At 37.7% G+C, this 15,663-nt stretch overlaps 1 protein-coding gene across 1 annotated transcript; it reads left to right on the top strand.

Moving 5' to 3' along the window:
• Positions 1 to 12,266: 12,266 nt before the first annotated feature.
• On the top strand, positions 12,267 to 13,512 carry LOC131059669 (uncharacterized). The gene is made up of 2 exons (XM_057992688.2): positions 12,267 to 12,587; positions 13,035 to 13,512. The coding sequence occupies exons 1-2, from the start codon at positions 12,485 to 12,487 to the stop codon at positions 13,274 to 13,276; spliced, it is 345 nt and encodes a 114-aa protein (XP_057848671.2). The 5' UTR covers positions 12,267 to 12,484; the 3' UTR covers positions 13,277 to 13,512.
• The last annotated feature ends 2,151 nt before the right edge of the window (positions 13,513 to 15,663 follow it).

Below are 15,663 nucleotides of genomic sequence, written 5' to 3'. Positions count from 1 at the left end.
TTGAGATAATGATTTCTTGGCAATCTCCAATATAATAGCCTAAGCCTAGAGAGTGGAAAGGTGGTTGGATGCCGAGACTTTGTATATATACAATATCTATACCTAAATATACATGTACATATATACATACGTTTATGTGTGTATAATATTTGAATGGTTCAAGTACCTAAAAGGGACTAGGACAGGTTGTTGCTTGAATTTGAGAGAGCAGGAGGGAGGGGATGGGGGATTGAGTCCACATTACCAACATGTTAGGGATGACATATGGAAATCTCTAGATGGAAGAAGGAACTGCCTTATCAGGTAGAGCATTGGTTTTGCCCAAGATTTGGAGCTCGTTTCCATCTACTCCTAAGTTAGAAAGATCATCTACTCTAAGGTTTCCTTCTCTGTAAATATGATTGATAGTAACAGAGTTGAAATAGGGAAGCAAGTCTTTGGCCCTTTTAATTAAATTGTTGATTTTCCAATTACAAGAGATACCTGATCTGAGGGAATTGATGATGATTGCAGAGTCTCCTTCAATTTCTAGATTCTGGATACCTAGTTCATGGCAGAGAAACAACCCTTCTACCACTGTAGTGGCCTTTGCCACATTATTAGTGGTAGACCCTATAGGTTTAGTGATAGTAGCCACTTCTTCCCTTTCTCCATAATGAATAACACAACCTATCTTGGCTATGCCCGGGTTGCCCCGAGATGCTCCATCAAAATTAAGCTTGAACCAGCCTTGGGGTGGAGGGACCCATTTGCACTTACTTCTATCAGATAAGTTGAGCTTATCTCCTAAACCGATAAACATGGGGATGATGAGACCGGTCCATGTATTCTGAATTGTTTCATCCCTGAGAGAAAATTTAGTGTGCTTCAAAGGGGATTTCCTAATAAAATTATTAGCGATCTCAGTAATGGATGCCTCAATTTTGACAATTAGGGATTTCAGGTTGAGGGCTTTATCTTTGAAGATTCTTCTATTCCTTTCTTTCCATACTTCCCAGAGGAGGATCGAGGAGGATATAATCTAGATATGCCCATAGTGGCCATAATTTAGGGATACAGGCCAACTCTAAAGAAAAGAGAGGAGGTCCTGCTGACATGCCAGACTTAAATTGAGTCTATTCAGTAGCTAATGCCAGCATGATGTTGTGAAATCACAATTGAGTAATAGGTGGTCCACCTCTTCCTCGTTTTTGCAACATAAAGGGCACCTGGAGGGGTGTGCAAAGCCTAGTTTCCAAAAGCGCTCTTTGGTGAGGATTCTCTTTTGAAGAGTAGATGCCTTGTGCCAGTATAAGGACAAAGGGAGGTTGGAGACCGGCCTAGTTTCTAACTTATGAGCCTATTTATAGCCCCATTTAACACTCTATTCCCCATTCGGGGATCCCAGCCAGATTAGATGGTCTTGGCTCGAGTTGAACAACAATTTTCTAGAATTGAGGATAGAAATAAGTAGAGAGAAACTTCTTTGGTTGGGGGGGATGCCGAGAGGGCCTTCCAGACCTGTCCTAAAGCTAGATCTAATTTAGGGAAGGAAACATAATCTCTGACTTGGTTTCCTAAAGAGAGCTCCATTTATTGCTTTAAAGAATCATTCTGGATTAGGCTACAAAGAGGGGGGTATTCACCCCAGGAGTACTCCCAAAATAGAACTTCATCGCCTAAACCAATATTCCAAGAGAGTTGTTCAGAGAGGAATTCTCTACAATAGGAAATGAAATTCCATATTCTGGAACCTTTGGGTAGCAGATGGACTCTAAATATGTTGGTTGGGTTAGAACTACCTAGATACTTATTTTTAACTACTTTAACCCATTTCAGACAAGGTTCTTTGTAAATTTTCCATACTAGTTTGGCTTCAACTGCCCTATTCTAACTATTTAAATTCCTAAAGCCTAAACCTTCATTCATTTTAGGAAGATAGAGAGCGTCCCATGCTATTAGTTCATACTTATTTTTATCTCCCAGTCCTTGCCATAGAAAGGATCTTAATATCCTTATAAGTCTATCCTGAATGCGGCCAGGGATCTCTAGACAGGACATGTAATATTGAGGGATTGCTGAGAGAACTGAACGAATCAAAATAATTCTTCTTGCTAAAGATAGCCATTTACCTTTCCAAGACTGCAACTTTAAATCCAATTTAGCTAGAACGTTATCCCAGAGCTTGGATGCCCTAGTCCCTTTATCCAGAGGGAGCCCTAGGTATATGCATGGAAGGGATCCTGGCTGGAAGCCTATAATCCTAAGAATATCCTTTTCTATATTGGCTTTGGTATTAAGAAAATAGACCCTGGTTTTGGATTTTTTTACCTCCTGACCCGAAGCTCTCACATACCATTCTAGGATTGTTTTGAAGCTTCAGGCCTCAGAAAGGGAACTATTCCCCAACAACAATGTGTCATCTGCAAATTGTTGGTGAGTTACAGGTTCGACATTGCTTGTAATTTTGATTCCTTCTAGGTTGCCAAGTTCTTGAGATTTCTGGATGGTCCTGCCTAATCCTTCTGCCATGATAATGTATAAAATGGGGGAGAGGGGGTCTCCTTGTCTCAAGCCCCTAGAGCTTTCAAAGAAGCCCTGTGGGGAACCATTGATCAGTATAGAGAAATGGGGGGTAGAGATGCATGCATAAATCAGGTTAATCCAGCTTTTATTAAAGCCAAAGGCTACCATACATTTGCATAGGAATCTCTAGTCCACTTTGTTGTAACCCTTTTTGATATCTAGCTTGATGAACATAGAGGGGATAAAGATAAAATGAGAGGAGTGGATTGCCTCATGGGCGAGGATGACCCCATCCAGGATGGATCTACTAGGCACAAAATCTGACTGTTCTTTCGAGATGATATCTTGAAGAAGAGGTTTGAGTCTATTTGCTAATGTTTTTGTAAAGAGTTTATAGAGCGTGTTGCAAAGGGCAATCGGTCTAAATTCATCCAAGGTGATAGTGGAGGCTTTTTTTGGGATGAGAGCAATGAAGGTGTTATTAATCTCTCTAAGAATCCTGCTTGATTTCCTAGCTCCTTCAAGAGCATCCACTAATTCTACTCCCAAGAAATGCTAGCAAGCTTGTAAAAAGGCACTTGGTAAGCCGTCCAGCTCGGGAGCTTTATCAGGATGTAATTCTTTAACTACTGACTCAATTTCCTTTATTGTGAAGCTCTAGTTAAGGGCCCTATTCTGTTTGTTAGAGATTAGTGTGGGGATATTCTGAAGGAGGCTCTCCTGGGTAGTCAAGCCGGTAGATTCTGAATTGAGAAGGGTATGGAAAAAATTAATAGTTTGGTTGGCTATACCTTCAGGATCTTCGATCAAATTTCCACTACCATCAGTGATTTTGGTGATATTGTTTTTGTTCTGCCTTGGTACTGGCATGCAAGAATTTAGTATTTTTGTCCCCGTCGGCTAGTCAAGTATCTCGTGACTTTTTTTTTGAGAATGTTTCCTCTTTTGACAAGATGTCTTCATATTCTTTCATGAGGGTTTTCTCCTTCAAGTATTGTTCTTGATTCATGCCACCCTTGATAACTAATTCATTAAGTTCATTAAGTTTGAGTTTAATTTTGGCCTTGGCTTTAAATATGTTGCCAATTTTTTCCCTATTCCAAGAAATAAGATCTTGTTTGATCAATTTAAGCTTAGATACAAAACAAACGAGCTTGATACCGGATACCTTGTATGATGACCACCATTTTTCTAACATATCTATGAAGTTGTTGTTAGGGTTTCAAGCAGATCCGAAGCAAATATGAACTAACAATTATATGCAGAATTAAATACAAAAGATAAAGAAATAAAACAGGACACAGATAACACAAAGATTTAACATGGTTCACCCAGAATGGGTTACGTCCACCATACACAGCCGTCCAATCTTTCTTATTATCCAGCAAAAATAGTACATCAACCTTTCAATGCCTTAAGCATCCCAGCCACTTATAACATGCATTTTTTAGGGCAACAAACAAAGTCCGCCTTTTTAGGGTTTTATTACAATGTCGGTTTTCATCAACAAAAAATGCCAAAAAAAAATCTCCCACTTTGCTGAGTGTACAGTACTTTGCTGATCAGTCGCCACATTTCAACAATCTCCCACTTGGAGACTGATCAGGCTCCACACCAAACAATCTCCCACTTGGAGACTGATACTACACGACACCACTGTACATGCAACATCCGCTGGATAAAACACTAGGACTTGACTGGTATAAATTCCACAATTATTAATCAAGAAGACCAACAAAAACTGATGAAGAAATCAGCTTCTCTTGTGGAACTGCCTTTGTGAACATATCGGCAGGATTCTCACTTGTGTGAATCTTCTCAAGCCGTAATTGACCCTCCTCCAAAATAGTTCGAATGAAGTGGTACCTGAGCTGAATGTGCTTTGTCCTTGAATGAAAAGCAGAGTTCTTCGCAAGATGAATGGCACTCTGGCTATCAGTATACAATGGGCTATCCTCTTGTGTCTGACCCAATTCCTTCAGAAAACATTGCAACCAAATCATCTCTTTGCTGGCTTCTGTAGCAGCAACATACTCAGCTTCAGTGGTTGAAAGTGCAACAACCTTTTGCAGCCTAGAAATCCAACTGACTGCAGTTCCCCCTATAGTAAAAACATACCCTGTAGTACTCCTCCGTGAATCAATATCACCTGCCAGATCAGAGTCAACAAATCCACTTAGAGTAGCATTAGATCCTTTGAAACATAATGCCTTCGTAGTAGTTCCTTTCAAATACCGAAGAATCCATTTCACAGCATTCCAATGTTCCATACCCGGATTACTCATAAACCTGCTCACAACTCCCACTGCATGTGCAATATCTGGCCTTGTGCATACCATTGCATACATCAAACTGCCAACAGCTGATGAATACGGGATGTTAGACATTTTATTAACCTCTTCCTGTGCCTTTGGACACATCTCCTTAGTCAATTTGAAATGACTAGCCAAAGGTGTACTAACTGCTTTTGCATCCTGCATGTTAAATCTTTTCGACACCTTCTTTATATACTCACTTTGGGACAAATTCAAGGTTCTATTTTTCCTATCCCGTGTAATCCTCATACCGAGAATTTGCTTAGCTGCACCCAAATCCTTCATAGCAAATGACCTGGCTAATTTTTGTTTAAGATCATTTATATGTTGCATGTTAGACCCAGCAACAAGCATGTCATCAACATAAAGCAACAAGATAATATAACTGCCATTATCAAATCTCTTAAAATATACACAATGATCAGAATGACATCTATGATAACCGTGTTCAGCCATGAAACTATCAAATTTTAAATACCATTGTCGGGGTGCTTGCTTTAGGCCATACAGACTTTTCTTCAACCTGCACACCAAGTTCTCCTTACCTTTGACCTCATATCCCTGTGGTTGCAACATGTAAATTTCCTCCTCCAAATCTCCATGGAGAAAAGCTGTTTTGACATCGAATTGTTCAAGATGTAAATCATTTGCAGCCACAAGACTAAGTACAGTTCTAATTGAAGTCATTTTTACAACTGGAGAAAATATTTCATCATAATCTATACCCTTTTTCTGTGCAAAACCTTTTACCATAAGTCTGGCCTTATATCTTTTCTGACCTCCTTCCTCCTCCTTCAGCCGATAAACCCATTTGTTAGGCAAGGCTCTTTTTTCTGCAGGTAAAGGGACTAAGTCCCAAGTCTTATTTTTCATCAAGGAGTCCATCTCCTCTTTCATGCCTAGTTGCCACTGTTGTTTGGCATCCACCTGCATTGCTTCTTCATATTCTTCTGGTTCACCAGAATCTGTTAATAAAATAGAATACAAAGAAGGAGAAAATCTTTCAGGGGGTCTACTTGTCCTCGTAGAACGTCTAACACTTGCAGGAGTTTGTGGGACAATCTGTTGTTGCTGAGCATCAGGTACCTGTGGCATTTCATTTTCAGGAATCTCATCCAACACCACATATTCTTGTTTGTCCTGTTCATGCTTCTTTTCCTGCATCTGTTCTTTATACATAACCTTCTCATTGAATATAACATCTCTACTTCTAATTATTTTCTTATTTTCAAAATCCCATAACCGATAGCCATATTCATCTATCCCATATCCAATGAAGGTACATTTCTGAGATTTAGCATCAAGCTTGGTTCTGTTTTCTTTATCAACATGGACAAAAGCTTCGCAACCAAAAGTTTTTAGAAAAGAATAATTTACCTTTTTACCAATCCATGCCTCCTCTCGAATACCACCATCCAAAGGGGTTGAAGGTCCTCTATTTATCAAATAGACAGCAGTATGTACAGCATCTGCCCAAAAATGTAAGGGCAATCCAGCATGCAATCTCATGCTCCTCGCACGTTCCATGATGGTCCTATTCATTCTCTCTGACACACCATTTTCCTGTGGAGTTCCTGGAACTGTCTTCTGCTTTTGAATCCCATTTAAGGAACAGTAATCTTCAAATGCTTTGCTGCAATACTCACCTCCATTATCCGATCTGAGACACTTCAACTTTTTTCCTGTCTCATTCTCAACCAGAGCTTTCCATTTCTTAAAAGTTTCAAAAACATCTGATTTTTGTTTTAGGAAATATACCCATGTTTTTCTAGTTGAGTCATCAATAAAAATAACATAATAACAAGAGCCACCAAGAGATGATACCTGAGCCGGTCCCCATACATCTGAATGTACAAGCTCTAACTTCTCACTCTTCTTCTCTTTTCCAACCTTGAGAAATCTGACTCTTTTATGTTTACCATAAACACAGTTTTCACAGAACTCTAAATCAATCTTCTTTAGTCCTGGCAATAGATTTTTGGAGTGAAGGATTTTCATCCCTTTCTCACTCATGTGCCCAAGCCTATGGTGCCACATTATCGAATCTGTTCTTGCAACATTTATTGTTGTTGTCCCTGCAGTAACTTTATCTGTAGCAGCTAAGGTAGAGTAAGTGTTACCAGTACACAGATATAATGTGCCTACCTTCGCACCTTTAGCTACTACTAATGATCCTTTAGTGACCTTCCACATACTGTCTGAGAAGGTAACTATGCAACCTTCACTACCTAGTTGCCCTGCAGAAATTAAATTTCTTCTTAAATTAGGAACATGTCTTACCTCCTGCAGAAACCAGTCATTACCATTCTGCAACTTGATCTTTATCTTTCCTTTTCCAACAATTTGACAGGGCTCATCATCACCCAAATATACCTATCCAAAATCACCTTGAACATAATCTAGAAAATATTTTCTATGGGGTGTAGCATGAAATGAAGCCCCAGAATCTATTACCCAGGAATCATTAACATTATCCAAACATAAGATTAAAGCATCTTGTAGAGTATTACTTGCAATATTAGCTTCCTTACTGTCATTTTCATTTTTGTCTCCTTCTTTGTTTTTCCGAGACCAACAGTCTTTCTTTAGATGACCAGGCTTTCCGCAGTACCAGCAATCTTTCTTTCCTCTAGATTGAGAGCGTCCTTTCTTTGACTTCCCTCGTGACTTCTCATTCCCAGGGCCTTTTCCTCTTTCCTTTGATCTTCCTCTGTTCTCCACATTCAAAACACTACCCGATGATGTTGGAGTCTCACCTGTGCTTTTCCTTCGCATTTCCTCGCTTAGGATAACACCAACAATATCATCAAATACCAAAGTATTTTTACCAGAGACAGAGTTACTTACAGCCATAACCAAGCTATTCCAGCTTTTTGGCAAAGAACATAAAATCAAGAGAGCCCTAACCTCTTCTGCAAAGGTAATTTTTACCGAAGACAATTGACTGGTAATTGTATTAAATTCATTTAAGTGCTCCGCTACAGATCCTCCCTCACTCATTTTCAAATTAAACAAACGCTTCATAAGAAATACCTTATTCGAAGCCGAGGGTTTCTCATACAGCTTAGCCAATGTTGCCATCAAATCTACAGTCATTTTTGCTTCTGTTATATTGAATGCTACAGACGCCGCAAGGCACAATCGAATGGATCCCAGTGCCTTTCTATCTAAAATGTCCCACTCTTCATCTGATATTGTGGTCGGTTTCTTTGCCTTTCCTTCCAATGGCCGCCACAAATCCTTTTGATACAGGTAATCCTCCATCTGCATTTTCCATAACTGATAATTCTGGCCGTTAAACTTTTCGACCTTGAATTTGGAATCCTCCATTGCTCCCACTCAAATCTGAAAGTCCTGCCAATTTACAGAAAACCTCGCTCTGATACCAATTGTCAGGGTTTCAAGCAGATCCGAAGCAAATATGAACTAACACTTATATGCAGATTTAAATGCAAAAGATAAAGAAATAAAACAAGACACAGATAACACAGAGATTTAACGTGGTTCACCCAGAATGGGTTACGTCCACCATACACAGCCGTCCAATCTTTCTTATTATCCAGCAAAAATAGTACATCAACCTTTCAATGCCTTAAGCATCCCAGCCACTTATAACATGCGTTTTTTAGGGCAATAAACAAAGTCGGCCTTTTTAGGGTTTTATTACAATGTCGGTTTTCATCAACAAAAAATGGCAAAAAAAAATCTCCCACTTTGCTGAGTGTACAGTACTTTGCTGATCAGTTGCCACATTTCAACAATCTCCCACTTGGAGACTGATCAGGCTCCACACCAAACAATCTCCCACTTGGAGACTGATACTACACGACACCACTGTACATGCAACATCCGCTGGATAAAACACTAGGACTTGACTGGTATAAATTCCACTAGGACTTGCGAGGATACATGCTGAGTTTACAGTACTTTGCTGATCAGTCGCCACATTTCAACAGTTGTTTTCTTTCAGCCACATGAGCTCGAATTTAAATGGACATTTCAATGACTTGAGGTCTTCAGCTAGAGATAGTTGGATCGGGAAGTGATCCAAACCTGAGAAGGGAAGAATGGAAGCTTTAACTAGGGTATTGTTGAGAAATCCTGAATTGTCCTTAATAAGGAACCTATCCAATCTTTCTGCTATCATGCTGAAACCATATCTTCGGTTGGTCCATGTGTAGACACCATTATCTATTTGAATGTCTGTGAGTTTATTCTTAAAGGTCCAATCTCTAAAGTCTACTAAGGATTGAGGATCTCTAGAAAAGCCACCATATTTCTCAACTAGACTACTTATGGCATTGAAGTCACTGCCTATTATATAATCTATGTTATTATTCCTGCTCATGAAGGAGGATAGTTCCTCCCAGACTAATAATTTTTGGTCATTCAGAATAGGACCATAGACATTGATCAGATTGAATCTAAGGTTATTACTATTTCTTTTGATGTCTAAACCCATCCAAGAACTATTGACCTCTATGATGTCTAGGGAGATGCGATTGGAGACCCATATAATGCCTAGGCCTCCAGATGCCCCAATCGCAAGGACACCTGTCCAATTGTACTTTCCTCAATGTTTCCCAAAAGATTCCCCTGCAAGAGAATCAAGCTTGGTTTCCTAAAGAATAGTGATTTCAAGTTTGACTTTGAAAATACAATGCTTGAGGATGCACTACTAGTTAGGGTCATTTATACCCATAACATTCCAAGATAAGAGCTTCATGGTGATGTGGGAGGGAACTTCCCCCTCCCTACATTGAAAAAATCTGTGAACTTGGTTTGGTCCAAAGCTTCCCCATCCAAAAGTCTTAGCTCTGAGTTTGATCTCCTCCCTCTCTTCTTCTGAGAGGCTCCACAATCAGGTTTGATTCTACCCACCATGTTGAGGCCTAGACCTAATAGACCGACTTCCATGATTTTCCCTTCACTAGGACCAGGGGAAGTCTCTAGATGAGTCTCTATCTTAGAGGATAACTGAGGGCAAGGAGGGGGGGAGATGAATTAAATAATAGGTCTAGTTGATCCTTGTTGTAAGTGAAATCTTTAGAGCCTTCCTTTTCTAGGGAATGATCAAAATCTCTGTGAGTATCTTCATTGGCCAAGCTACGTTCCACAATCTCTAGCTACTCAAAAATTTCTACTTTCAAGGAATTGGTAAATTCAAGCAGGTCTCTTAATGCCTCTCTATTCAAAGAGATAAATCCTTGTCCATATTTCTATTGACCTGAACTAAGCTGGGGGAAGGATGCGTAGCAGGAGAAGAAGGCCTTGAGACCTTACTAACCATGGGGATGTGAGATTGCCCTGAAGTGAAATCCCTAAGAGGAGGATTGTGATCTTTTGTATACAATGAATTTCTTACCGTGATGTTGTCTTTCATGGTATCTAGAGCTGAAGGGTGAGATAGTGTGCTAGAAGTGGGCAAGTCCACGCTAGGTTTATCGGACGAAGGCAAGCCTTCTGGAGAAATATTTCTAGAAGGCAGGGGTTGAGTTTCTGGGTCAAGATGCATATTACCAATAAAAGAGTTAGGGTTAATTTTTATTTCTCTAATAGCATTACTCTTATGGAAAATAAACAATTGTGAGGTGTCAATGATGCCATCGTAAATTGACGAGTGGAACTCTCATTTCCCTGCTGATGAAATTATATCCACAAGGCTCAATTTTGGGTTAGTGGCCTTAAGGTCGATTAATATTTTTATATCTTTCTCATAGTTGTTATCTTGGGACTCTATAAAGGTCAGGCCTTTACCTAATCCTCCTGCTATTGATTCTATTAATTCCAGTGTATGAAATTCAAATGGAAGAGTTTTGAGGTTGACCCAATATAAGGAGCTCTCAAAGGAAAAAATTTTAGGGTTAAAATTGGGGATCCAATCTATGCAGTAAAATATGTAGCGGTTAAGCAATTTTTCTTTACTTTTGAGAAGATCCTACTTAACCCTAGAATTAATGCATGAGAGTAATATACATTGAGAGCCCAAGTTGCAGATACTTACTAGTTTGTGGAATTTGGTTTCCCACCAATCTTTGACTCATCAAAATTGTGAGAGGGCACTCTCCATTTAGCAATGAAGCTGTTATCCTGATGGTAGAAGACAATCTTCTCCAGGATGGCTGAATCCACCATGATCGTGCGATTTTAGCCTTTAGGGTTTGGAGGAGAAGGGCATGCTTCGGCATTTCGTTGCATGAAATGAGGGATGGTTATTCTTTTTTTATTATGAATTTTCCAAGAGAAGGATTTCAAGGTTGGGTTTGCCTTGAGCAATCGATGATTTAGCACCTTTCTTAATTCTCTGGCTTGTCCAACTGATTTGTTGAGATGCCCTTCTGAAGGAGGAAAGGAGGAAGGAAAACATGCATATTTGGTACCCTCAAGCAGCGGCCAGGAGGACGGCGTAGAGTAGGGCATTGATGTCGATCTAGGGTTATGATGGGCAATCCTATGTTGTCTGGATATTCTTCTTTCCACCACCATCTCCTTCGCTGGAAGGTTGTTTGTAATTAGTGGGGGAGAAGATAATGAGCTGCATGGTTTGGGCACTTGGGGCATTTGCAAAACGTCAAATTCGCAAAGACCGAATTTTTGCTTTTTATTCACAGAGACCGAATTTTCGCAAGAAGAGTTGAACTTTATTATAATGGTATTCTCTATATTTATTGATAATTTATTTCTACTCTTCTAGATAGGCTAAATTTTTATTTTAGAAAAATAAATGATTTTATTTGAGATAGATTGTTTTCAAAATAGCTCTCTTAAATTTTTATCAAATATATGTATAATATCATGTCTTTAATCTATATAAAACTAATTTTATATAATTATTATAATAAACCATAATTAAAAAAATTATTTATAATGACCACTTCTACTATTGTTGAGCTTTATTCTTTAGTAAACATTTTTATGTTATGCAAACTTTCTAAACATGTTTAGATTGGTTTTATCCCAAACTCAATCCTTCAATGAATATTCTTCTAATATTCAATTATTTGTATTGTGTGCGAATGGACCATGTCTACTTCTCTTATATAGATTTTTTATGTTGAAGTGTTCAAGCGCACACACAAAAAAAAATGATTTTCTAATGTAATAAATTGAACTTTTACCCCTCTAACTTACCATAACGACGGCCTACCCATTCCAATTTGTTTTCTCCCTCCCCAACTACCTAATTCAATGAAAAACTAGTTTTATTCTTTATATATTTTAACTCACGTACGTGGAGGATTGATGGGAAATTCTTGGTTGCCTCGTTCAAAGCGCCCAAACTTTATGTTGTGGTCTGCATCTGACAATTCATTCCAATTTTCCACTACTTTTCTGTTATCATGGGTGCAGCTGTCTTATTTCAATCAGATTCATCCCAACTGTTTTCTTCCCTTCATCGTTCAACTAATTCAACTCAAACCAATTTTATTCTTCTCGTCTTATGTTCGTTGCATCGTCCAATGCGTCAGTATTTCTGTCCGGTTCTGAAACTTCGCCCAAAATAATATTATTTTTCGCAGCTGTATTAACATTGTAGTTTTATCGCAAGCGGCGTTAAGAAATTCTCTATAAGAGGCATTCTGAAAAATCTACGAAACCCTCTAAAAATTGTATCCATTGTTCATTATATAAGTTGACAGCATTCGGAGCTTTAACTAAAGAAAATGGCATTCAAGAGAGAATATGCATATTTCTTTGCCGTAATGATGGGAATGGCGATGCTCATGGCGGCTGCAACTAGCGTTGTCGCTGAGGGAGACACAGAGAGTATGCCGCCGTGTTTTTCCTTTTTTCACTCGATATTTTGCAAGTCTCGAACGCTTGATCTCTGAGCTAAATAGAAACTAAGCTAATCCATTTGCCACAGAAGAATTTTGTGTTGCACCTCGCAGATGTTTTATATTGATTTACTTTTCTTTCCCTACATTTTCTTTCGTGCTTCGCTTAAACTGCTCAATATATGATGCTATCAGTATATTTTAAAATATAGAGATAAAATGTGTGCGGCATTTCAGATTTTCCCTGTTCTTCTCTTTAACTTTTAGAGCTAGTCTATAAATATTTCTTCTCTCTGATTTTCTCATTTAAAAGTTCAACTACCAGGCATTCCATCAGAGCTAGTGACTGGGAAATATATGATTCGTAAATACAAATCGTTCAATTTACACCTTAAATTTTTTTGTATAGAAACTTATTTTACTTCTGTGGTTGCAGGATCGAAACCCCAGCGCCTGTCTCAGAATACTACTGAGGCGCCTTTTGCTGTCAAATTGTCAAAGACAACGGAAATGAAATCTGGGGCGTCTGATAATCTTCCAGGCGATTCTACTGACATGGAGATATACGAGCAGGTGCATAAAAGGACAAAAATCCTATACATCATCATTTTGCTATTGCTCGCTTTTCTGGCTTTTCTCTGGTTCCATCGTTTTCTCGCGGATTTTATATTCATTTAGCCTTTGATGAGAGTCAGAACTCAAGATTTCTTACCATTTGACAGATATCCTGATAAGACCTTTTCCCGCTCTTTTGGAGCAGTCGATGTGTCGAATCCACTGGATTTTGGAACAATCCCTCTCTAACAATTTTATGCAGAAAAGCTAAATCTTCTCCAAATTCTGGTTCTCTTATTTTCACTGAACAGAATTTTATCATGATTGGAGTTAATCTAGAAAGTACTGGTTAAAATTTATAGCTGTTTTCTTTCAAATGACAATCATAATTGTTTTCGCTGCAACTTGAATGAAATTATAACTATTTTGAAATCTTTCAAATGGTTATGGCATTTCTTCATTTCTTACCCAAATTTTTTATATTAATGATTTTAGATTTTTGAGAAATATCGTTATTAGCAGTATTGATTTCTGAAAATTCTCGTCGAAAGGGGAATAATTCTATTAAACAAGATTTATTTACCTGGGTATTTATCAATCATCTTTACGAAAAGTTGTAAGAGCCCCTGCGCGGTACCAGATCTCTAGTCTGTACACAGTTCATATTACACAAATAATGTGATAATTTTATCAGAGGAGACGCCTCTGCACCAGAGATTCAGCTTCAAATTCGTGCATTATTCCTGATCATTATGTTGTTTATCTTCTCTGTTTATACTTTACCTATTTCTTGCAAATGCCTGGCTCTTATCTAGCCAGGTTTTGATTCAGCGTCTCCTTGGAAGGTTCAGCGTTCAGCTTAAGATTTCTTTCCATTTGGTTCACACTATTTTCACGCACAACACATATCTGGATCCAGTATTTTTGGAAACGCAATGAATTCAACGAATTTTTTGATCAATTCTATGCACAATACATCTTATCATGCATTGTCCGGCTAAATAAAGTTGCCAAAGAAATAAATATTGTGCAATGGAAGTTCCTGTGGGAGGGATCAAATGTGAAGGATAATGAATGTTAATTAATATAAGTAGTTATTTGTTTATACGTAGTTGTAAATTTTAGTTATATTATTACATCTATATATACGACAATGTAATAAGAATAAATACAGCGAAATAATATAAGGTTGTATATTATAAGATTGATATTATATACATGTATATTATGTGTATTCTCAATTTCTCTATTATTTGTATATCCCTCAATATGGTATCAGAGCAATTAAAAGATGCCTGGGTGTTTTGAATGAAAGGTGAGCATGATCTTTCTGAACTAATAAGGTATTAATTCATGTGTACATGTAGCAGTCTCCAGCATATGAAATAGTAGAAGAAAATGTAGTGAAGGTTGGATGAATAACTGTTGGATGTAAAGATGTGAAATACCATGCTTAGTTCTGTAGGATGCAATTTAGTCTGTTGTGCAATAGGCATTGAACTTATGTTTCCTTTTCTTACAAAACGCTGAAGATTGACATGGTGGAGATTAGACTTGTATGCAGAAAAATATAAAGGTTGTCCAAAATTAGACCACACAGTAGAGAAAATAATAAGGGTAGATCGTGGAAGTCAAGAGACATCGCCAATGGAAAAAGTAAATCACACTCAAAAAGTATATGCATTGCCAGTTTTAGAAGACAAAACGACCGCGGACAGAAAGAGCCATTTTAAAAAATAAGAAAAAGTCTAAAGTGAAATCACTGCAATCAGGGAAAGGAGATACCAGAGAAATAAAATAATAATTTTGGTGACTAAAAGCCATATGAATATTTCTATGAATCGAGTAAAAGTTGGGCCAATCGAAATCAGGTTTTGCATAATTTTTTGAATATTCTATTTTGACATTTTGTAAATAATAGCAGCAAATATAAATAAAAGGGCATAATGCATAACAAGTTTTGTTGATTTATGAAGGAAAATGTGTTCTTTGCTAGTAGTTTGGTTTGTTTAATCACTCATACAAAGCACCAGATATCATCTGTATCAAGGTAGTGGCTGATGGTCAAATGAATTTAAGTGGTTGATTTTTAAAATGTATTGTAAAATCATTTGAACTGGTTTTCATTTTTTTTTTATTTGTTTTTTTGCAACTTCTGTCTTGATAATTTTTTGTTGATCTAAGGCAGTTCTTAAGTGAAAAAAGAAAAAAGAAAAAAATGTGACTCCATGAGATTATTTGGGCTATAAGATGTGAATTGAAGTTATAAGATGATTATGTGTTCTTCAAATCTAAGACTAATCATTTTTTTATTTACATGAATTATTGATTGAAGATTCAAAGTAGGGAATTGTCAAGGAGGAAGTAGCTCTCACTATTGAAAATTCATCTTTGTCTAAATCAACTTCCAAAGCTAAAATGAGAACATTTTGAATCCAATTCATAGCTTGTATTTTATATAGTAAGATGTTGGAGGATTCAAACTACAAATGAGGTGAGTTGAAATTATT

The sequence above is a fragment of the Cryptomeria japonica genome, chromosome 7 (assembly GCF_030272615.1).
Source record: "Cryptomeria japonica chromosome 7, Sugi_1.0, whole genome shotgun sequence".
Lineage (NCBI taxonomy): Eukaryota > Viridiplantae > Streptophyta > Pinopsida > Cupressales > Cupressaceae > Cryptomeria > Cryptomeria japonica.
Note: the sequence above shows the minus strand (reverse complement) of the source record. Positions and strands in the feature narration are given on the sequence as shown.